At 40.8% G+C, this 24,976-nt stretch overlaps 1 protein-coding gene across 3 annotated transcripts in view; it reads right to left on the bottom strand.

Annotated features, from left to right (window-relative positions):
• Nucleotides 1-24,976, bottom strand: part of mib2 (MIB E3 ubiquitin protein ligase 2) — a 50,048-nt gene that overhangs the window by 20,948 nt on the left and 4,124 nt on the right. The window contains exons 1-7 of one of the 3 annotated variants that reach the window (XM_020635320.3): nucleotides 21,216-21,361; nucleotides 14,130-14,528; nucleotides 12,951-13,122; nucleotides 3,380-3,486; nucleotides 1,812-2,006; nucleotides 476-618; nucleotides 14-121 (exon numbers count right to left, since the gene is read on the bottom strand). In XM_020635320.3, coding sequence (XP_020490976.1) covers nucleotides 14-121; nucleotides 476-618; nucleotides 1,812-2,006; nucleotides 3,380-3,486; nucleotides 12,951-13,122; nucleotides 14,130-14,528; nucleotides 21,216-21,246 — 1,155 coding nt within the window. In that variant the 5' untranslated portion in view covers nucleotides 21,247-21,361. Of the gene's footprint in view, nucleotides 1-13; nucleotides 122-475; nucleotides 619-1,811; nucleotides 2,007-3,379; nucleotides 3,487-4,917; nucleotides 5,247-12,950; nucleotides 13,123-14,129; nucleotides 14,529-21,215; nucleotides 21,362-24,976 lie in introns of those variants that run through there. The other 2 variants (XM_065961101.1, XM_029277624.2) reach the window with 2 other exon arrangements.

The following is a 24,976-nucleotide window of genomic DNA, read 5'->3' as shown; positions in this document are numbered from 1 at the left end:
AGCTGCTCAGTACCTTGGTGAGGGCCCCAGGATGGAAAGTCCAGCGGATGTTGTTGCTGTACTGGACTCGTACGTCTCCTCGGTCAGTGATTCTGTGAACAGTCCCGATCCGGCAAATGTACTGCGAACACAAACAGACCGTGTCACTCTGGGTCTTTGTCTGCATTGCTGTGACCTTAATGTTCCCTTTAGCAGCTGTGATTCGAGAGTTGGATGCTCTGTTTCTTTTCACTCTGCTGCAAGCCAACATCCATCTGAGCCACTTATATAAATATTCTGTACACAATGTTCAAAGGGACACATGTGTTTTGACTGTGAGGCTATGTTTGTCTAAAACGTAAGGAGTACATACCATGGGCACAGTACAAAGAGGTCATTGTCAGAAGTTGGGAAAAATAACGGAAGTTCAGTTTGTTTCTTTACATTGTAGAACAGGGGGATAAATAAAGCTCTCAATTGTTTTTTCTGGTTATACCTCTGCCATTTTGGGGTTCCAGCCTCCATGCCCCTCTTGCATCTGTCGCAGGATGTCCACCTCCAAGAGACATTTGACCTTGTCCCCCTGCTGGAAGGAGTGGCCGTCAGCACTCTCCTGGCGCTGCAGCTCTGCATGCTCTCCTGAACGGACAGGTGTTAGCATTAACAAAAAAACGTAGAACAAACATTAAGCCCACAACAACAATAGTCTGGTTTAACGTCAGCATTATATTTTCAAGCAGACTTTAGAACATTTACATTTTTATAAATGTCACATTCAAACAACATAATAATACAGGACTTGTAGTGAGCAGGTCAGGATTTACAAACGCTAACCCAGTGCATTTTTGGTAAACATGCTTATTAATCAATTACAATTTGGTTCAGGATGAAGTGGAAGGCTGAACTTCATGTATAAATGCTTTTGGACAAGGGCTCCCCCCCCACTAAAAGTGACAATTCAGTTTATACAACGAGAAGATTCCGAGTCAAATTGCGTTTTGTCAGGGGCGCCGTTCGCGGAGGGGTTAATGCGACCCCATGGATGGAGGCTGTGGTCCTCCAGGCGGGCGGCCCGGATTCGAATCACACCTGTGGCTCCTTTCCCGTATGTCACCTCCCACTCGCTCTCTCTCCCTGAATTCTGACTCTATCCACTATCCTATCTCTAAATAAAGGCATAAAAGGACGTAAATGAAATTCTGTTTGTCAGTCCAATCTCTGCACGTTTGTTTTTACACTGCATCATAACTTCACATAGAACAGTACACAGTTATGACCAAGCCCTATTGTTGCGTTTATTGTTCAAGAAATGTAAACTGGGAGTCAAATTAACTGCATGTCTCCTTCTCTCTAAAACATACAGAACCTTTGATTAAAACTAGTAAAACGCTGAAAGTAGCAGTTTGTTAGATGCTTCATTGGTAGCAAGGTGAGTTAAGTGAAACAACATTCAGAGTGGGGTATCGTCTGACAGCATGAGGGTGCAGCAGAAGCAGATTAGTCTCAGCAGACGGCTGTTCAACATGTGTTTGGCTCTGCTCGAGGTTTCTGCCTGTTAAAATCGAAGTTTTTACTCGCCACTGTTACTTGGCTAAATGTTGCCAAGTGCTTTGGTTATGTTGGATTAATGTTGCGTCTCTGTAAATAAAACAACAAACAGTAATGTCTAGACCTGCTCTTTAAGTGTCTTGAGAAAGTTATCAATAGGCACTGTATAAAATGAACTGCTTTACTCTTAACTTGGCAATGCGAGCACTTAAATGACTGATAAAATAACTAATGACCTGTGTGTGACAAATGCTTACTTAGAAACAGGAATCTGTGTGTCTTACCTAGTTTGGGTAGGTGGTCTTTGTAATAGAATCCTCCTTGGCCGTCAGACACGTACTTGAGGTCTACTTTGCCTTTGTGTCCCATTCGGTAGACATTGGTGGTGCCATTAGACCAGGTGACACTGGCCACACTGCGACCAGACTCTGTGTCCCAGCCGCGAATGTCCACTACCTTCCCAACCTTACCCTCCCCGCCTACACACACACACATATACACATATAAATATAAACCAACATACACAAATATACAAAAACAGTAATGCATCATTGGGTTGAAGAATTGGGAAAAGAAAAAGATCAGATCATTGAAGAAAGAAGAGGAAAGAAAGAGGAAAGAAATTGTGTTTTTGATTGGGAGAAAATGTGTGGAGATCAGACAACACGTGTAATTATGCAGAGTAAAATTTGACAAGCACCATGCAGACATATGAGACAAATGAGATGACAGACATCTGAAAAAAAACGAGTGAGAGACAATTTCCCCTGAAGAATCATAAGCTGCCAAGAATTAAAGTCATTTTCTGCCATTTTCTAGAGCCTGCTCAAGTACTTCAGGAACACATTTCCTTTGAAATTCAAACACAAAAGCACCAGGTAAAAATAATCAAAATCCCCATTTTCTGTACATCATGTTTCATGACGTAAAAGAGTCCTTGTTAAACCTTTAAAGTCATCACGCTGACCTAGTGCATAACCACACCAACTAAACCAGTGACCCGGGAGAGCACATGGCAAGCTGGGGGTTACTGAGCATGCTCAGAGCTTCCTGTATGCACTTAGCGTTTACACTATTTAAGCCTGATGAGTGACTTAACCAATCCCCAGGGCGTTGATTTGAAAGACACCAAAAGGACATTTTGACTCATTCGCTTTAGCCCAGAAAAAGGGAACATTGCTATTCTCAGACACAAATATGACCCCAAACCAGAGAACACATAAAGATACATTAGCATTCCTGCTTTCCCTAAAGGGAACAGTCAGGGGCTTCAATGCAGCCCACTGATGTGGAAGATTGCTCTCAATTACAATTTTGACTATTTCAGACATCAACCCGGGCAGATTGTTTATATGTGAGAAACTTTTCAAAACTGTAACAGCATGAACTTGATCGTGTAAAGTAAAACTGAAGACATTTTATGGACACAACAACAAATACAAGAGCAGAGCAGAAGGAATGACCAATCTCTAGTTTCTCAACACCTGCAACAAACACTTTGTCTTAATTGAATGTGGTTCTCAGTTTATGCCACCACACAGGGCTGGAACAAAAAAAAAAGAAAAACAAAGACAAATGTTACTGAACAAAGACTCTGTGGAGACACACACTGATGGCCACATCTGTGCAACAGACTCATGAGTCACCAGCAATATAAGAACACACAGACACATACTAACAGAACATTTGGTGGGTTAATGAGACGCAAGGTTAGAATGTTATTATGGGTTGTGGATGGTGAAAGACTTTGAAGAGGTACAGCTTCATGCTCAAGAAGGTAGGGGGGCCTGCTGAGTCGGCAGAGCCATGTTAATGGTTAGGAACCGTCCACCCTGCAAGCACCACCACTCACCGTCTTGGTTTCCCCAGTCCCAGTCGGGTCCACGAACCACTTTAACACCCTGGAAGATTCCTTTGAGGATGATCCGCGGAAGGTTCTGCCTCGGTGCCAAGCTCACTCTGTGATAAGAGCAAGACACAGCTGAACAAACGGCTCAACGGACCACTGCACAATGTCAAGACTTGTTTACAAAATCCATAATACACATCTATGTCCAAAATATACAGCAGGCATTCACTGTTCACTTTGACTCTGTGCCAAAAAGAAGCCCGAGATACATAGAGAAGATCTGTATCTCAGTTTCAAAAGATTCACTACATCAAACAAGATTTATGATCGGGGTCTCCAATTATTTGTAGAGCATTTTATTGACTTTTAATGAAGTAATTATCAGATACTTATAAAACACAAATTAGGATGAAAAAACATTCTGAAGGGTTCATAAACATCAGCTGCATTTATGGCATTTCCCATTAAATGTTTGATAACAAACGATAAATCAGACTTAAAAAAAAAGGCTGCTGTCAGAAGAAGATCAACAACAGATGAAGGGACCATTGACACATCGAGCACTGAGGATCTTTAAAATCTGGTGATGATACGATACAAATCACAAAACAGAAGTTATGATTCAATAAACTGCAATAAATTACTATTCAGGCAGTTAGATGTTAAAGAGGCATTGCAATTTTTCGCAACTGATTTTAGGAAAACCGCCATGTTAATTAGAATATAATAACACCGTATGCATCAGGTAAGGTAGTAAGGTAGGTAAGAGAACAAGGTCACTATCTTCTGGAAACTGACCATAAGGATCTACATTTGTATTCATCACTGTCTCTGTTACATCCAACATCATACAGTATTACTGCTTTGTACCATCTCAGTGAAAACAAAATCAAGTCTTTGTACGTTAACTAAAAATAAAATCATGATCAAAATCATCATGAAGAGACATAATATCATACATGTCAAGTGCATTGATACATCTTGCACATTTTAATTACAAGAATGAAATTGGTAAACAGAATGTTTTTTTTTAAATTTGTTAACATATTCATTCTCAAGTAGAATGAAACATAATGTGTACTTTTTGTCAACATCACTTTTCTTCTTCTCCTCGTTCATTAGCACAGTGCTTCCTGTTTAGCGTAACATCATGTTCCTGATGTATTTTTGCTTCCTACTGCAGTAAAACTCTTAAAATCACACACTGTTTTTCTGCTTTTATTTGAATACATCAATATTGATGTTGGTAGGTATCCCAGCTCTACCGCCTAACAGATGACTGTTCACTCTCCTGAACTGCGTCTATAAGGGGTGAGTGCTACGCTGTGTTCAACTGCTAAGCAGGATGTGTACTTAAGGCAAAGTCATTTTCTGAGAGGATTTCAGGACTGTAAAACTCAAGAAACCTATGCAAAGCCACAGACAACCATGTCAGAGTCCTCTTCGCTAGCACCGACCTAAAACCTTAGATATAATAACGAAATCAGACTTTCAGGTTACATAGTTATATATAGTTAAAAAGTCATCAATGTCTGACATACCTTATGGTAAAGATTTGATCAGATCTTGGTGCAAAGGAGCTGCCTATTCCCATACTTTCTTGAAGAGATCAAAACCAAGCTTCCTTTCAACCCGAACAGCTTTTCGGATTGACTCAAAGACATAGAAAATCCAGTGTGATCAAAAGAAAAAGAGCCTTGGGAGAGCTGTCGTCCTCAGGGAGCCTCGTGGAGGCTTTGCTGCTCCTACATGTCTCTCTTGTGATGGGGTTCTGCTTAAAGTTAGCCTCAGCTAACTTCATCCCCTGTCACTGGCCGGATTTCTCAGGTTCCCTGGTGCTACTGCAGCAAAAAAGCGGCACATCAGGCTCAGAGAGCCAGCACACAGTCAATCTCAGCATGGGACTGAGCCTGGACAGGTCTGTGCTGAGGACAGTGAGTAACTGCGTATAGAGCTTTGAGCCTAATCCCTGAAAAGCAGAGCTATCAGAAAGCAGGTCACCTTAGGGCAGAGCATAGAGCATGTATAGGAAGTTTAATTTCCCCATTTCTAAGTACATGAGGACAGATGGAGATGAATTTGCTGTTCACCCAGTACAAAAGGATGTGTATTAAAGAAAAGCTGTTTTCTGCATTGCCACAATACATTACATTGCTTGTGTTGTGTTTTTAGATCTTTTCTTGGAATGCAGGGTATAAATAGTTCCAGTTTGATAAGGCTAATTGAGAGTGTTGGTATTAGCAACTTCCAGACTTCCTGAACTCGGAGTATCAAAGGTCATGGAGCGTGGGGAACTTGACCCAAGATCATTTCAATAGTAAAGAGGATATAAAGTGGCAGATGTCACTACTTCTCGAGATATAAACATGACCTCAGTGTTGTTGGCATGTTGATTCATAATGTAGCCTCTCTGGGAAAAACAACAGGTCTTTCAGAGGATCAAGCTTTCTAATCCTGCTCGGCCAAATGTCACCTCAGCTCCCAGACAGGATGAGGACGAGAAACCTACACCTACCGACAGGACAGCTGGGTCAACAGTCAGCCAAGGGTTAGCTTTGCTTTTGGAAGTAAATGCAGTGGAATACGCAGTGAGGTTCAGTCAACCAGATCAAGTGTCAGCCATGTTTACACTTATTGTTTTTTACTTTGGTTTGCCTGTGGAGCCTTAACTACAGTGTGGGAACAAGAATCTAGACTGAAGTACAATGCTGTGAATTGTTATGATCTAGGCAATAAGATACATACAATAAAAGTTTTACCCTTTTATATATTGTCATATTTTGTAAAATGTGAGAGACAATATATTTGGATTTGTAATCAGAAAACAGTCATATTGGATGAGTAGAAAATAACTAACTAACTGTTTATGAAATCAGAACACAGTGCCACAGTGCCTGAAACTTCAGAGCACAACTTTCTGTTCAGCTTGGGTAAAGTACTGAACATTTTCCATAATACGTGCAAAAATACGCTCGTCAACAATTCATCATGAATCAATTTGATGGTTTAGGAACGGCTACAGTCTCACAAAATGTAAACTAAAGTATGGACGTGTGTTCTTATTTTCTCTAATGAAGAAGACTATATGGAATTAGAAGCGTATTTTAAAAAAAAACATCAATAAAGCTTTCATTGGGTCTTAACTTCCCTTACCAGAGAACTAAACTCTTTTGAAAGCACTACAGAAGACCGTAGTTTGTGTTGGAGTGATAAGAATGACGTGATCAAATCTACATTCAAACATTTCTCGTAAAAGAATGAGAACATTCCAGTTAGCCCACTTGAACAAAGTTAAAGTGAAAATGTACAAATTAATTCCAGCTAGAAGCCGGAGAAAGTACTGGAAACTCCGTGGTGGGGATTGGTTTGATGTGCCCTAATCGTGACGACAGGGTTGGAGAATGGAGGAGGTCAGCTGCAGCAGTGCAGCTTGATGTGCAAGAGAAGGATTAAGCAGGGAGTCGACCCGACAGGTTGCCTGGAACTGCGTGTGTGTGTTGTTTGTGTGTTGAAGAGCCGATTAACCAGCTGCATACCAACCATCTCCTCGTAAACATATGGTACACGCATATGCTGCCCTGAGCGCTGTCAGCATGCACACACGCCCCCGTGTACTACAACACACCAGTGTTAAACAAATGCTGTGAGCCATTCAGAACATCCAACAGATTTCTGTAGTGTGGACTTCAAACTTTTGCAGATGACAAATCAAGCATATGGCCTTTAGATTTCTGAGCTCACTAAATACTTAAAAAATAAACTTTTACTTCAACTTAACTCCAACCACTTAGCAAGTTATGACTTTCCTGCGACAGGCTTCTCAAAACTTTGTGTCTCTTATTCTCTTTGTCTTATTCAGAGGGTTTTCAGTGTACTTGTGTAATACTTACTTTATACTTACTCCACTTTAGTTTTTTTTATTTGACATGCTGTATGTTAAGCATTATTTTTCCACCTTGTTTATGTTGTTTTAATTATTACTCAGAGAGTGTTAGTGTCAGTCAACTTGTATTTATGACACTCCACACCTGATGTTACGTTGTTTCTTTTTTCATGAGTGACTTTATTTCCTTATTGAAAAGCACTTACAGCAACATTTTTGTGTGAAAAGTCCTTCACAGAGAACGTTTTGAAATGATCATCCCTATTAAAAATGACTTTTATATCAGAATTATTATTAAACCTTTCTTAACATTCATTTTATCTATCTCATATCCTGGAGATTCACAGTTAGCAAACATTTCCTTAGAGCTCTGAAGAAGACTCATCACTCAATAATGTAACAGCAGCATAATGCTTTATGATCAGCACATGTTACTGCACCTCCACTTGCTTCATATCCAACACCTGTTTTGTAATAGTAGCTGTCACAAAGGTAGTTGAATATGTTAGCATGCTAATCCTCACTGTTTAGGTTGTTGGCATGCTAATCCAATCTGTTGTGATTACAATGAGACGCTGGTGTACAGTACATCCGGCTCAGGCCTCACAACATGTGTGTGATGGTACAACTGTGGAGTGTCAGCACGACTTCCCATTGTCCCCTCAGGACACACTGGAATTTCCTGCCAACAGCATGCCTGTAAACTACAAATAGATCCACCCTGCTGAAGCTGCTATTAAAACCCTCACACGTGTTTGGTCCTCATCAAAGGAACCCCTCTTAAGTACCAGAAAGCAAAACCCCCAGTCCCCTAAGACAAATCACTGCAGGACAAAAACAAGTTACAGTCATTATGAAGCCGAGCTAAATTTGACTTTCCATGCAGATATCGAGAGAGAGTCCCATGACTGCCAGATTATAAATCTTTTGAAATGCTCTCAGTGAAATATGGGTCAGTGTTGTGTGGAAATAAAGAAGTACTGTGTGTTTGGGGGGGGGGGAAACTGTACTGTGTACTTCTCTATTTTATTATCTGACTAGAAAAAAGTGACTTTCATGTAATGATCGCCCAGAGATGAACACTCCATCCCTCTGCTGAGCCACACACACACACACAACTCTGTTTTTCACGGAGGTTACGCAAAAATGTATAATAAATATCAAAGTATGAATGATACTGAACAAAATCTGTCTTTTGATTATATAATCCACACATATTGCTAAATGTTTCTTCATCACAAGGCAGACTACCTGAGGACGGCCCCTGCCAATGAAGAGTCGATTCAATATGAATTTCCTGTGTAAAAACTAGCATGTGATTCTAAATCTGTTCACACTCAGGATAACATCATCTTGAACTTAGATATGATAGTAGTCAAAATATCAGATATCAATACTTGCTTCGTTACCACGACAACAAAAGAAGAAATCCTAGGCACCCATTATTGGGTTAATTTATGGTTATTATTAACAAATAAAAAAGCTCACGGCCTCAGTTTTTGCTTAAAAATATCTTGACACGCATCCAAAAAACAAATAAATGTCCAAAATGAAATGACTTGGTGTGACGTTCCCGTTTATTGTAACATACTGTATGATGAAGACAAACTGTGACGTTGATTTAAGGAATGATTGTTGCCTGTTGTAGTTCGTGTAAGAACCATTCCCACCATGACACATAAGATGAGATAAGATAATCCTTTATTGATCCCCAGTGGGGAAATTCACATCCTGTTACTACTATAAAATAACAGATTTCTCTGGCTTTGATAACATTTGGAAATATTTGAGTTAATGTACTTTGTACTCAACAAAGAAAAATATATAATATAGGTTTAGTCAATATTATCTGCCGATTGAAGGATTCTCAGAACTCCATCATTATGCTGTTGACAAATCCCAGTCATAGTTCTGTGCGATACCAGTCAGCCTTGTGGCGACACTGGTACAGTTGTCTTTTATAATATTGGTGATGTTTTGTCTGTCTGGATGTGATTTTACCCTGTGTTTTTTATTTTGCTTGTTTTTTACATGTTTTCTAATGGACTCCTGAATCTGGCAATAAAGAGGATGATGATTTAATAAATGTAGACATTTAGTGGGAAAACGTTGTCATAAAATTCTACATATTGTACGTTTAATATACACAGCTCGTTCATCTGTTTGAAAGCTTCAAGATATCTAAACAAGATGTCAAATAAATGTTTTTAATCATCATGGGACTATATTTCCCCTATTCTAAGTTGGCCAAATGTCACTCCACTATAACACCATTATGTAGAACTCGATTTGTTTATTTCTATGTAATACTAACTCAAAGAGGCTCATTTTATTTTCACCTCCAGGGGGTGTATCATTCAAATAAGACACAGACTGGAGGAGCCAAAGAAGTGATTGTTATACTGAGCGGAGCAGAACAAGCACTGCTTGATAAAAAACGGGAACTTATAAAAGAAGCCTAGTGAAATGAGTCCTGAGACTAGTTTTATTTCATGTGCCTAGACATGTTGGCTTTAAATGGTAAATGGACTTGTGTAGTACTTTTCTAGTCTTCTGACTACTCAAAGTGCTTTTACACCACAGGTCACACCTACACATTCACACTGCTATGTAGTGAGACCATCAGAAGTAACTAATCCCATTCATACAGACGAAGCAGCAGGAGCAACTTGGGGTTAAAGAGCCCATATTATGCCCTTTTTGGGGTTCGTATATTTAATCTATGTACCTACTTTTGTACGTTCACAATAGCTAAAGTCCAAAAAAAGTGTCTGTTTTCATGTACTGCTCCTCCTTGCTCCCTCTACACTCTGAGTCCATCAGCTGCACTCTGTTGAGCCCACACTGTTAGACCCCACGTGGGCCAAGTCTGCTCTGATTGGTCTGCCGATCCGCTCTGTCGTTATTGGTCAGTTGCTCAGCACGCTTCTCAGAAATTTCAACATAAGCTGCAGGGCTTGCCACAACGAGCCAATGGGCTTAGATCCGTGATATCACACTGACAATGACGTCGCACTGACAATTTTTTTTCGAGGGGGGCTAGAACCGAGCGTTACATGCAGCTAATGCTACAGCTAACAGGAGGAGGTAGGAGAAGCCGTGTTTCCGCAGACTTTGAATTTTTGCACACAGATGTGCCTAAACATGCACAGGACACTTGGAAAACACATTAAAGGGCATATAAAACCAGAAAAAGAATAATATGGGACCTTTAAGTGCCTTGCCCAAGGACACATCAGGAGCTGGGGTTTGAGAGACGATGACTCTACCAACTGAGCCACGGCCGCTACCAATAAGCATTCTCAATCAGAATGAGTGCAAAACAATGTAGGGTTACTTAAACCCAGATAAAAGAGCTTCATTTTCTCCATGTTATTCAGATTAGAGAAACCAATTACAGTGATGCAAGTTATTTCAAAAACTATATTCCTCCATTTAGGAAACACAGCACTGACGCTCACAGATCTCATAATAGTTTTGACAGATTCTTTATAAAACATCCACAGACTTCATATTTCAACTGGCCTTGTATGTGACTATTTTCACTTCAGCTTGTGCTTACCTAACATTACATTTGCTGTGTTTCTGCAGTGACCTCTTATACCACACATGTAGACTAGAATTGCATTGCAATTTCTAACATGAGAGTTGAGTCTTGAGAAAAACTTGGCTGTGGTATGTATACTTTTGTTCCAGCTTTGACGGTAAATCTAGACAATTCAAGCAATTATTTCTTTAGTACATGCTATATTGACAAAGCAAACTGAGTTCTTGGGGAGCTGTGCCAGCAGTCCTTGCCCTACATATACCAGGCTGCATTGTATGCAAGCTGTTAGGGACAGCTCTGGCTAATACAAATAAGACACAACCGTAACACTTTAAGGTGCACCATATCATAACTTTCTCTACACCTGCTGTCGATGTTTGCAATGTATTTCATGGCTTCTTTGAAATATGTAAAATCTAACAGTCTGTGGTTCTCAGGGCAAACAACTTTGACAATTAACGATGCTGGTGTCAAGGGAAAAACTAATTGTGAAGCTGCACTGATCTGCAGCTAGAGACAAAGAGACTGTCAGTAAAAACAGAAGGTGATTTTCATTCTGTTTGTCTACATCCATAGTTAAGGTAAGGTTCAAAATCAGGGGAAATTCCTCTTTTTAAAAATACATTTTGGCTCAACCAGACTGAATCAAAGTCTAGTTTCCAGACTGTTGAGAAACTGATTATGAATATACCTAGAAACTAAAGTTAACTAGAATATTTAAATATAACTAGAGTCAAACAGGTCGTGACTCTTACCACTATTTTTACCGTTCCTTTGACAGCAGGCTCAGGCACATAGACGGGACAGAGTTGGACCAGGACCTGGCTAAGTTATAGAAGAAATCTGGGTCATACATATCACCTCGTTAAAAAGAGAACAGGCCATCCAGCTGACATTCAGACGGAGCCTGGAGCAGTTTGGAGCTTTACTGTGAACTGATGCAGAAGAGCGGATTCTGAAGGGAGAGCTGGATACACAGGACACTTGGAATCAGCTCACTAAACATTTATCCACAGCGGGCCCAAGCGGGATTTGTCTAAGCTGACTAAACACAGAAACAAGTGCACTTAAAGTTTCCATTTGAAATTGTGCTGAAATATTCACTTCTAGATTAAACGTTATTTTACAGTGTAGGAAGACTCACAGTTAAACATTGTTAATCATTTACCCTCAAAAACTAAAGCTGTTCAAATGGACTGTGACTGACACAAGTTAAGTCAATCTTGATTCTTGACACAACTTCAATTGTTGTTGAAGCAACAACTGAGTAAAATCTGTGTTTACTGGTGATGTGAAAAGGTTATCACAGGTCACATGACCGCAGTCTGCTCATAAACAAAGGCTTTAGATCAACTGAAACTGCTCTGCTGTAAACTCAACAACCTCAACTTCTCCCACTAATAGATGTTTATATTGTGTTTATGTAACGCTGGAGAGCAGTCCGTGCTGTCAAAGTACTTTTCTTTCTTTGCAGTAATATTTATTTGGACTATTGCTCACCATTAGGTTTGTAAGAATACTAAAATAAAGATCTCTACTCCTTCTATTACAAACTAAAAATAAAGCTTTGGATTTCATAAAGTGCGTAAAGAAATCTGAAGAAGATTCAGAATGCAAGCCAGTAGATGTCGCTGTTGAGCACCAGCATGAAACCAAAACAACTCGACCAGCATTGTTGTGTTAGCATGCTAACGGTACCGCTCGTATCTTCACACTACATGTAAATTTACACAAAATGACCGTGATCCAAAAAACACTTACGTGACATTTAAATAAGCAGTGAGTATAGTATGTTATTCTTCTTTTCTCTAGTCCCTCAATTAAATAACTTGTATACGTGAGGGGATGAGCCGGTCGGCCGCCCCGAATCACATATTCTTCCTTTAAAACACATTTCATTTGAGTTTCCTTCAAGAGAAGCCGTATGTTATGGAAACCAAAGCCAACTACAAAATGGAAAACCTCATAAATCACAGTCTAGATTTATAGGCAAGAGAAGACAGACACTGGACTGCTAGAAGTTAATTTGTGAAAACAATGCTAATCGGGTCAAGAAGTTCTTACCTCCTGTAAGGTGAACAAAGCCGGTTAGCCAAAAAAAACAATTTAACAGGCAAGACATAAGAAGAATTAGTAGTACTCACGGCTGGGAGTGTGCTGTCTCGTAACGCTCAAAGGCATGGCCCAGGTCATGCTTGTTGTTCATGTAACACTGGGTGCACAGATCGTAGTCGAAGCACACTTTGCACTTCCATCGCATTCCCATGATGCCGTGCTTCTTGCAGCTATCGCAGATTATGTTGGAGTGGCGCACACCTGGGGGGGGTGAAGGAGAGAAGTGAGTGGGATTGTTTATTCAAAATGGTCGAGGTTGTAATTTCTACTCTATTTTGCTCCAAACAAATTGTAAGGAACTTGTCGTATCTTGAATAGTGAGTAGGATCTTCAGTGTATCTGTGATATGCAGGTCACTGAAGCATTGTAGGCATATGTCATGTCCTTACAGTTGAAACTTTCCACAATGGCTAATATCATGAGATGTGGAAGAACTGAGGCACAAACAGCATGACAAAAATAACCCCACCCCCTCACCCCTCAGCTCCTCATCTCTTCTCCTCCTCTTCATTCGCTCCATTAATTGAAGGGCAAGCTTCTGAGGCAGAAAAATGTCGCTTTATATAGAGCAAAATGCTAATGAGTCCTGCATTAATGTGTGTGTCATTCAAGTCCAAAATAGAGCTGGATGGCTGACCATGAGAGATAGACTGAATGGTATCAGAATTTCTCAAAACAGGATTTGTGCAGACGGAGGCGCAGGCAAATCTTTTTAAAGATAGACACGTGGAACCGGTTTTTCAGAAAAAAATATGAGACCCCAGAGGCTTATAGAGAAGCTATTGAAAAGACCTTGTTTTTTTTCAGGGGCCTAGTGGTTAGGTCGTGCCCAATGCACAGAGGCTTAAGTCCTCAAAGCAGGCAGTAAGGGTTCAAGTCCGACATGTGGCTCCTTTTCCACATGTCATTCTCCACCTCTACTATTTAAAGAAAGTCTTGATTTTTATTCAAAATACTTTCTTTACCTTTTCTTGTCTGAAACGTGTGTGTGGATGAATGCATGCAGCAGTGTTATATTGTCATAACACATGAACACCAAGATTCCTTCAAGTGTTTGCGTTGTCGTGTCGGCATGTCGGCTTGTCCCCACCCCCCCCAACGCTGTAAACCTAGGGGAAACACTGCATGCAGTAATGTGAGGTATTCTTCTATTCTTTTTACAGCAAATTCATTTACAGAATGTGCAATGACTATAAATCCAAGCTTACCGATTTGAGCGTTGTCATAAAGCAGCAGGTCATAGGCACCCTGGTAGCCAGTGCGGTAGTTGGTCCGTGTGCCGCTGTCCCACTGCACCACCACTGTCTTGTCCGGCGTGGTGGTGCTGCCCTGCCGCCCGATCTCCACCACAGTGCCTACATGGCCCTCTCCATCATCCTGGTTTCCCCATTTCCAGTCCAGGCCACGCACCACGCGCATGCCCACCTCCATGCTGCCTCTGCTGGGGCCTGGCCTGGGGGCTGAGCGCAACGGCCGGGGCCTGGTGGCACCGTCAGAACCGCTGTTACTGGGCCTCCGAGGCTTCTGAGGGACGGAGCTGGATCGTGCCGAAGATATGGCAGGCAGGGACGGCACCAGGGGGGTTTCAGGGAACAGTTCAGGGGTGACTGGAGGTGAGAAAAGATACAAGTTCAGCGTAAATAAGGAGGAATTAGAAATGTGATCTTTTCTAACTTGTAAAAACTTTTGGGTTCATCCCACTGCTTTCAAACAAGGAAACAAAACAAACAACCTGTGTGTTGTTGTTAGAGGCTGCTGAGGGACTCCGTAAGCAACATGCCATATGTCTCATTAATATCTGAGCAGTGTTTTTCCCTTTGCTGGTGGATTATTCACTGGAGTCCTTACTGTGTATCATGGCACACTTCTGGAGAGAGCAGCTGGACACAACTGCTACGCCCCGCTGCGCTAATCAAGCCCTGACCCGACATAAGCAAACACACACACAGACACACCACACACACACACTTAAAGTTACATCCTTGGCTGATCACACCATTGTTTCGTGCAAACCGTAGTCAACTATATACGTAAGTCCAACTAGTGACCTTGAATTGTAAGATGTCAACATACGACTATCCTAAAGAAAAATAAATCAAGCTGTTTTACAAATCTTCAAGCCTTCACAAGATGACATAAAAAAGTCAAAATCTGGTCACAAGGGCAAAACTCATGATCTCACACCACCGACTGATGACTCCAGTGTTGTGAATGAAAGACGCTGGGTGCATACAGGAAAATGGACTTATCTGGCAGCTTGAGTCAGCAATGTAGTGAAGAAAGGAACTATTGTTGAACAGCATGACCATCAGCAGAAATCTATTCCTGTTCATTAATCACAAGTGACAAATATTCTTGTATACACCGGTGCATTGTTTCGTCTTTCTTAACGAGCTTCAAACTTGTTTAAAGAAATCCTCGGTGTGTCGACAGTTGTATTTCTGTGTTTGATCATTGTAGAAAGTGTATGTAAAACCAGTTCAAAAATAGAGCTTCTGCAGTGGTACACCAATTAAAGTGCAGGGACCAGAGGAGAGTTTATTCATGCTTTATTTCTCAACAACTTGATTCCACTTGTGACAAGCATAGTAGTCAGATGATTTAACTCTTGAAGAAAAAGGAAAACAATAATCAGGGCCACACCAGTAAATCAAATTACGTAGTAACTAAACAATCTCATAAATGCACAAAATCATACATTTACACATCAAGTACTCACTCAAATAATAGTGTCAGCCAAAAGGAGTGAGCATGGCCTGCTGCAGGCCTCTTAATTGCTCAGGTGGCCTGATTGGTTAAGACTAGGCTTAAAGGGGAAGTGGGATCTGCAACAATCATACCACAAAAAAAGATTCAGATGTTGCAAAAACAAAAGCTGCAAGTTTGTAAAACTGAAGGAGAATAATCTTTGAATTCTTGTGGTGGGTCTAGGACAGTGATACAGCAGTGATAATAATAAATATCCAGTCAAAGCAGAAATGTGCACACAGGCTTTATTTAGAAACTTAAACAGGGTTGTGAGGTCACTGTGATCACACTCCCAGCACGACCCAAAAGCCAACCAATTTCTTTTGATCTTCAGCTTTTGTAACCAGACAACCCTTCTGACGCTGAGTTAAAAGGTTACAGAAAAATGAGAGGAAAGCAGCAGATCAGAGCAAATTTATGACTGCACAACCTTCCCAACGAGGTCACTAAAGACCATTGACTTCGATTTAAATTCTACACAGTTCAATGTGATATTTTGTACATTTACTTTCAATGCTGACGGTATCCTCAGTCACTCGTTACTATGCACGCTTCTCAAAGATACTGAACTGATCCAAAATGCCCTGCTCTTACTAGAACTCCAGACGGAAGTATAAGGAATACGATTTAAAACTTTATCCAGATGCTTTTTTTTTTTTTTTTTTATATACTCCTTGAATGTATATCAAAACATCACAAAATTAACATCAGCAAAGTGTTTAAGAAAGGGGGAATCTGTGGCGCGCCGGATAGCCTAGCGATAATGTTGTAGTGCCCCATGTGCAGAGGCTATGCTCCTCATTGCAGCGGCCATAGGTTCGAATCCGACCTCGGCCCTCTGCTGCATGTCATCCCCCACTCTCTCCTCCCAACATTTCCTGTCTCTCTTCAGCTGTCCTATCTTATTAAGGGAAAAAATGGCCCAAACATGGTCCAACAATTTTTTACTGGGAATTAGCATTAGCATGGGTAGCATTTAGGACCCTCAATCAAGTTATTATTGTTTACTTGCAAAGTTCATTAAAATTCAGAACCATATACATGCATCAGTAAAAGCACCTATATCAGTGACTGGCTCTATGATGATTAAGTGGTAGAATAAATCTGAATACGACTGCAGAGACAGTCAGAACACAGAGCTGACCCTGAAATCAACCACGATGCGTGGCCAAAGAGTGAACCTACATCTGACCACACCCCTCGGCAGATGGTGATGTAAATCCATCTTTTCTGTTTGCAGTCACCATTAACCTCAATTGGCGGGACTTCAGCTTTTTTCTAATATTGACAGTGAAGAAGTATGAGTGATTGAAGTGAGTCCATGTCAGCTTTGTGTGTTTGAGTGTCTAAGCACAGTGTGGGGTACAGAAGACATTTTCAACATCATATTTAGACTGCTTTAAAGTATATATTTATTTATGTGTTCACAGCCTGAAGAACACAAACATAGCCTCCATTTAACTTGAAATATTCACAGAGAATTATTGGTTATTGGTACTGAGTATACAGCCTCGTAGTTCTGTTTGGTTTAAAAAATAATAATAATAATGTGTCAATAACAGGGAAGACAGATTACAATGTCATTTTGGTATTAAAGGCATCTGCTTAAGCATGCTAACATATGGGATGTAGGGGATGAGAGGAGGGAAAGCAGGCTGCTTATGCTCCATTTGCTGTCCAAAATGACAGCTTAGCCTCTTTTTTACAATGGAATTATAACCCACCTAATCATTCAGCATTTCAGCGGGCAAACTGCAAACAGGGGAGTTGTCACAGACAGAGGAAATACCAAATGTGACCATATAATTTAGCATACTGAAACCTAGGGAAGGAACTTCTGAATATCATCTAACAGCAGCTCCACACTGATATACTGGATTGAAGAACAACTGTGAAGAACACAGAAAAATGTTGACCTACCACCTACATTTGAAACTGTTCAGCAACCCCCACCACCTCCCTCTCTGCTGCCCCCACACAGCGTCGTTCCACAGAGAATTCAGGCCGACCAAACTGATATCTTATCATTATTAAATAGACCAGAACCAGGACTGACAAGCAGACACAACAATGGGGAATTCAGGGGAGGACTTTACCTACAACAATGTCAACATTTCTAATAGTGAGCTTCATCTTTTTCCACAACAAAAACACGTTTGACATATTCAGAAAGAAGTTTAAGCTGCAGTTGGAAAAACATTTACTAATAATATACTTATCATCTTAATCCTATAACTACACGTTATTTCATGATGTTGACAGATGGTCAATGCCACAAAATAAAAGTGAATCCCAAAAATGCAGCAGTTTGCAATTAATACCAACCAAGTTATCACTTCTTGCAAGTTAAGCAGCCACACTTGAGTCTGAAAATCTTAAGTCAGCAGCTATCAAGGAAAGAACACTGTAAAAAAGAGTTGTTAAAAAGGGATCCTGTGAGAAGCTTTTCAGGACTAGACACAAATAAATTGTACAATTTACAATAAGCTGATCTTATGTAACACCGTGGTTGCTTCAGGCTAAAGTTGGAGGGTCAGGGTCAACTGTAACTTTAACCGATGGCAGCAGTTAATCATAAGTAAAAAGAACAAGACATTATTTTAATCCTCGAGTCCAAAAGCAACTGCAAACTGAGAACAGGATTTTGTGTGCAGTTGTTATGTGACAAGATAAGATGAACCTTTATTTATCCTTCAATGGGGAACAACAAAAAAGACAAAGAGCATGTACAATGAGTGCACACAGGTCACAGAAAATCAAACGCTACAGAGCAGGAACAGAATTTCTTATACATTCCTTATATTATTGCACATCAGTTTTAGGTTATTTTAATATGGTTGCACATGAGTGATTGAAGTGAATCCATGTCAGCTTTGTGTGTTTGAGTGTCTAAGCACAGTGTGGGGTCAAAAACGATAAAAATCTGGACCGATGAAACACAAACAAACTGCTGGTCTGAACTGGGAACAGCCTTCAGTTTCTGTAAATTTACACTTCTATGTTTAGTTCGGCTGTTTTTCCATATCTTGTTTTCTTGTGTTTAATGTTATCTTGCATCGACCAGCAGGCCAAACTCCAGGACTGTGCCGATGGACGGAATGTGTTCCCATGTTTACTAGCAGCAGGAGCCAATGAAAAATCTGAACCTTAATTCTCTGAAATCATTGATAACCAAGATGTTGCCTCAGACATTGACGACATAGACAACTTTTACAACCATCCATGACAATGCTACTCATTGACATAATAATAAATTGATTTTCTAAGGCACTCTTTAAATCCGAGACACAACCCTTTCAAGTTAATATTCAAAATGTTGTCTGAGATGGTATTAAGTAACAATTTGAAACCAAATAAAATCTGCTGATTACCATATAGCCCCCAAATGTCAAACAGCAGTGTGCTAAATTAATTACTTGACTCAGAGTCAGCTGATTCACATGGCTCGGCAGGAACTTAAAGCTGCAAAAATGAGACAAATCACTGTTCATAGAAGGAGTGTGGCCTCAGTCGGGAGGATTACAGCTCTCTGCCTGCAATAACAGATGGACTGGCTTCCGTCATACACACTGCTGAGGGCCAATCTGGGAGGGCAACGTCAACCCTCCTTCACAAAAACAACGAGACAGGCGTTTGGCCACAACACCAATAAACACACAGCCATAAACAAATACATTCTGTCCACTAATACTCAGGCATATTATGTCCTTTCCAAAGAGGAGTTTATGCTACTTTTTTAAAGTACTATACGTTTAGTTTTTAAAACAAAAAATACATGTGGTACTGGTTCAGCTCAGTTGGTAGAGCAGAGGCTACAGTCCTCGTTGCTCGGTTTGCAGGTCTGCTTCTTGATCCTGACACTGTTTGGTGCATGTCATCCCCGTACAGTATCTCTTTCTCTACATTTCAGCTCTCTACAAGTATTTAAACCAGTTAACAAGATTTAGAATTGTTGTGCGACTAGCCTACATATCTAACTCTTTTAATAATACCTCAAGACCTCTGTGACGCCGTCCACCAAAACAAATAGTCCCAAGCCAAGGCAGTGGGACATCTAAAATAGCCTATTTGAACAACAAATGAATACATAATTATTCACTATATGTTCTTAAACTAGTGCTCACTCTTCCTCTCTTCTTCTCTTATCTTTTACATACGTGTTCTTTTGATGGTGCCTGTCTTGTTGTTGGATTAATGGCACAATATTTGCTCTCGGTTTGGATTTTTTAAATTGTTGTCTCCTGCTCATTCACTTCACTTTAAAGCAATTCAAGCAACTACTCCCCTGGCATAAAATGTCCCATAACAATTACGTTTTAGCATTATTAGATAAGGTGGGAATCATTAAAAAACAATTAACTTGAAAGGTAAATTCTTACAAGCAATCTAGATCCAAAGGCATCATTTTGCTTTTTGTAAAGAAGAGGAATTAATCACTGCTGGTATTAAAACACTCTTCTGTACTATGTAGATATGAAGAGTAACCCATTTCCTCTTAAAGGTTACCAAGAGGCACACAATGTAAAATGTACCGCAGCACACAGAGGCCGATCCATATGATTAAATCTGAACAGAAGGAAGAGGAAGCGACACGATTGTTCTGAGGAAGGAGAACTGAAAAACAGTCCAGACACACAGAACACAGAACCGTTAGTCCTCTCAGTTTGACAAGATTCAGAATTGAATTACAAAACCATCCACAGACATTCAAGGTTTCACTTATCACATATAGCAAACTAGGAAGTCTTCACCCAACAACAGGCTGACCTATATACAAACTGCGAACAGTTTCAAAATGGAAAATGACTCAGGAGTTTTATTATTGGCAGACCCTATGCAATCAGATACTGTGTGAAGGCCCGCTCAGGCTGTATGTCCTCTGACACATCTCTGACTGCTTTGTTTCTCAACTTTATTGTCCAGGTAAAGGAGGCTGTTTGCACATTTCATTTCTTATCACTGCAAACAGATCCTTAATGCTTAGCAGCAATCCACAGAAATCTACACACGTGCATTTTTCCTGACTTAAGCCTCATCAGCCCTAATATGACAATCCTGTTGGAACTGGTTCACCTCAGAAAGATCTGGTGGCCACTGCCAGAGTGAGGACTTTCAGGAAAATCAATAAGAGTAAATAACACATTTAGAAAGATTCCCTGTGGGGGACAAAACTGTTAATCTTCCATCTCAGACTACCTTCCTTTACTGGGAATCACTCAGAAAGACAGCCTGGCAAAATATTTCATAGTGATCACCCTTTATCAAACAATATTACAACAAGCTCAAAATGTACCGCACTGACATCTTCAGTTATTTCTTGTCTCGTCAGCTTTGTCCAAAGGCAACCTTACAAAGTGTAAAGGCTGCAACAACAGATTTAAAAAGCAACTTGATACCGTCAGAACTGTTCCCATCAGCAAACTTCACCCCTGCAGCCTTTTGCAAAAACTCCACCACAGCAAACTCTCTTGCTCTAAGAACACTGGACATATGATGCCACTGTGCTGAGAATATCATGCTAAAATACGCTGGATTAAAATACTCACTCCCCATGATCTTCAGCCCACTTTTGAACATGTTGGCGTCCGTCTGATTCCAGTGTGCCCCCTCACACTGATACTATCCCAGATCAACCAGCAGGACCATCTGAAAGCCTGAGAGCTATGAAGCAGTCATCAGACTAACGGGGGGGAGTGAACCCTTTTTGGCTCATTTGCAGTATTTGATTTGCTGTGAACTTTGCTCTTTGTTTTGGAACATGTGGTTCTTTTCTCCTCTGTATGGTTTGTGACAGATGTTACTCAAGGACTGGACAAGCCTGATGCCTTATCTGAAAATAACACGCTGGCTGAGTGAGAGACAATTTACAGAAGAGTGGTGCTCACTTTTGTAACATGACTGTGTGAAAAATGACCTTAAAATGAAGACATTACTTTGTATAATGACGGGGTAGAGTCGTGTTACATAACCAGTAGTGTGATGAAACCTTGATCACTTCTCAGGCTATTCATTCTTATCAAGGCTACCCCAGAGAGGATCATTTCACTCAGTGCTGAGAGATGTAAATCAGTACTGTATTCTCTGCCATACAATCATTCTCCTTAAATGAATCCTATATTACAATGTCTGATTAAAATCTGTTTGATAGTGACTCTCACAGCACTGTAACCACTGTCTACTCTAATAGACTGAAATGTCTTAACATGGGCCTTAAACATGCTGCAGATAGGCTACCAATACAGTACAACATGCAAAAGGAAATTCTTTAAAAAGTTGATACATTAACTGTGGTCTTGTGTTTTGTGGGATTAAATCAATATTAAATCAAAGCAGTGTTTCCCACAGAATAAGCTGTGGAGGTGGCTACCTTGTAGGCTATTAAAAACATCGAAATACATAACCAAACGTATAGTCTATTCTATTAACAAAAGGTCAGTTTATTTACTGGGCTTTATTCCTCTACTTAATTAAGTGTCTCTCTTAATCCACTCAGTCCGGCCCGCCTCCTACCATTTTCTACGTCTGTATGTCTGATCTTTTGACATCAGGCTTAACATCAGCAGTGTGTTTTATACAAATAACGTTACTCATTTTGAACATTATTCACTTGATATCGGGTTATCATAACAGATGATACTCATGTGGACCAGGCTTGTTAATTAGCTATTTACCGTACTTTAAACAAAACACAAAACTAAAGCCGTTTCTAGGGAATTTCAGGAGGACTTCCCCTGAAATCCTCCTTTTCTGGTTGTTCACACATGCACCTCACAGCGGGAGACAATGCCTGTCGGACATGAGAGGGGGCGGGGGGGAATCCTGAAACAAGACATGATGTGAAAAGAACGAAGAAGAATTGGTGGACGAAGCAATAGCTCACAATATCAACAAGAGAGCGGATAAGAACTTAGTGAAGAGTAAACATAATGTCACAGTTTGATAACGTGCAAGGAGATCGCAACAGTTGCGTGCATACGGTCTACAGTCGTGCACCGATCACAGGGTGAAGTCTCCCGATAATATCCTGCTGCGTTCTCACATCACCTCGCTCAGGCATTCTGCAGAAAAAAACACTAGGTGGCTGGCAGCAAATCTGGATAAAGTCTGATTTAAAATTTTGGCTGTTGACTCTGTTCACACATGCAGCCCGCTCGGAAAACTTCAGGAGTTGTTCAGCAAACATTAACAGGAGGGATGCACGTTTCTCTCTTTCTCGCGCTCTCTCTCTCTGATCACCTGCAGAACATGTGTCAGGGATGCAGCTCATAAGACGTGAGGCAGAGAACGAGGAGAGTTTGTCCACTAGTCTGTTTATCGTGGATGCCAATTTTAAAGCCAACTGCTCTTTCACTGTTTTCACCCGTCTGACATGATTACCCCATTATCTTAGTCTTTTTTACCACTGTCAACGTCTTCTCTGGCCAACTTCTCTTCATGTTCCCCTCATTCGGGTCATAATCGCCACCAAGAGGAGTCATGAAGTATTGGCATGGTGAGTGCAATTTGAGTTTAGATCACTATATTTTGCACCAGCGACTTGATATCACAAAAGTCAGGACAGCGATATTGCAGTATCTGTATTTTGTCCCAACTCTAGGGGGTTTGTGTATCAAAGCGCTGTTGGCTAGATCACAGTGCTGGATCCCATTGTGCTCCTCAGTCCAATGTTACAATTTTAACAAAGACAGGGAGAGAGCAGTGCAAATTATGAATTTTAACTCAAAGACCACAGACCTATAATGTGTGTCAGGTAAGGTCATAGAGGACACCCTAAATCACCTCACTTAAAATACAACAATATATGAAATTGTAACTCCTCCTGTCACATTCTTACAAATTCACAGCCCTAAATTTCTTTGACATCAACAAACTTGTAACATTATTGCTGTGTCTGCATCTCAGGGCCTATTTTTGTCACTTTTAATCACCACCGGTCTGTTACACAAACAGCTACAGCAAGCCAGCCAGATGTCTGCCTGAGTGCTTAGCTTTACTACAGTCTGCAATCACATGTGGCACATTTGTAGCAGCATGGTCATGGATGCATACCGGCTGCATGCATGTTGTCCTTGCGATTACTTTTCTTGTAAGCAAACAGTGTATGAGCTAAAATGTTGGCCACATTCAAAATAGAAGTAGCTGTATTTCGTTTAAAAAAAAAAGGAGGACACAGTTTGACAAATCTTAAATTAGAAACGCTAATTTTATAAATTTAAAAGATGATAACTGCAAAAGTACTATTATATCTTAAAATATTAAAGCATCACTTTACTGATTTCACTGTATTGCAAAAAAACATGCTAGCAATATCCAAAAGGACTGAAATGGCATCACTTGATGAATAAAGCATGCCCAGTTTAGCTGGGTTACCTGCTTGTTTAGTGATGTGCAGCAGGGTGAAAACGGAGACGTAAAAAAATAGGGAAGAGGAGGAGGAAGCTCCTACGTCTTGCTAAGCAAATGCATCAGATGCTGAAAAAAAAAAAGGAACCAGCGGTCCTACCAGAATCCAACCAGAATCCATCAAGATAAAAAATAATACAAAAAATGCCTCCTCCGGGCTGAAGTCCTGTGCTGATGTGCTCCCTGAATGAACTGGCCAAGGAGGAGGAGGAGGAGATACAGGGGGCGGAAGAGGACGGCAGCCAGGCCGGTATTCCAGAGATGAGATCGACAGTATTAAGCAGTCTTAGAGAAATAGCATCCTGCTGTGCTAGCGAACAGCCTGGCCATGATGAGGAGATGAGGATGAGGAGAGAGCTCTGCTGCTGGAGGATGCAGCCAGCATTTAGTCTTTTGTGCCTTGTGTCAGCAAGGATTACCTCCGTGGAGGAGTAGAGGAGAGGAGAGGGAGGAGGATGGCCAGGGAGAGCGGCTCTTTCGCGATGAGCGCTGCATTCAGGTTAACGTTCCCACGTCCTCACATAAAAACAGCCAAATGGGTCCTTGCTCCGCATAGGACTCCTCTGATGCTATAATCCATCACCAGGTGACGCAAGTGTCAGTACCATGCGTGTGAAGCAGACACACGCTGCTGTTTACAGATCAATATATAGGAACACATGCGCATCACGCTCTACATAAGGATGTACAGCCCTCTTTCATAGCCTGCAGGGACACTGTTCGCTCTGCTGCCAATGAGCAGACAGGCACAGGACAGAGGGGAGGGGGAGGGGCAATATGTTCCAGGGGGAGGGTCTTGGTGTTGTTATTTTTTGGGGATGTTGAGGGGGGCTAAGGGAGAAAAAAGGGGTGGGGTTGGAGGAGATTTTGATGAATGGGCACCTGCCATGATCCTCATTTTTAG

The sequence above is a fragment of the Labrus bergylta genome, chromosome 12 (assembly GCF_963930695.1).
Source record: "Labrus bergylta chromosome 12, fLabBer1.1, whole genome shotgun sequence".
Taxonomy (NCBI): domain Eukaryota; kingdom Metazoa; phylum Chordata; class Actinopteri; order Labriformes; family Labridae; genus Labrus; species Labrus bergylta.
This window is presented reverse-complemented; position numbering and strand designations above follow the sequence as displayed.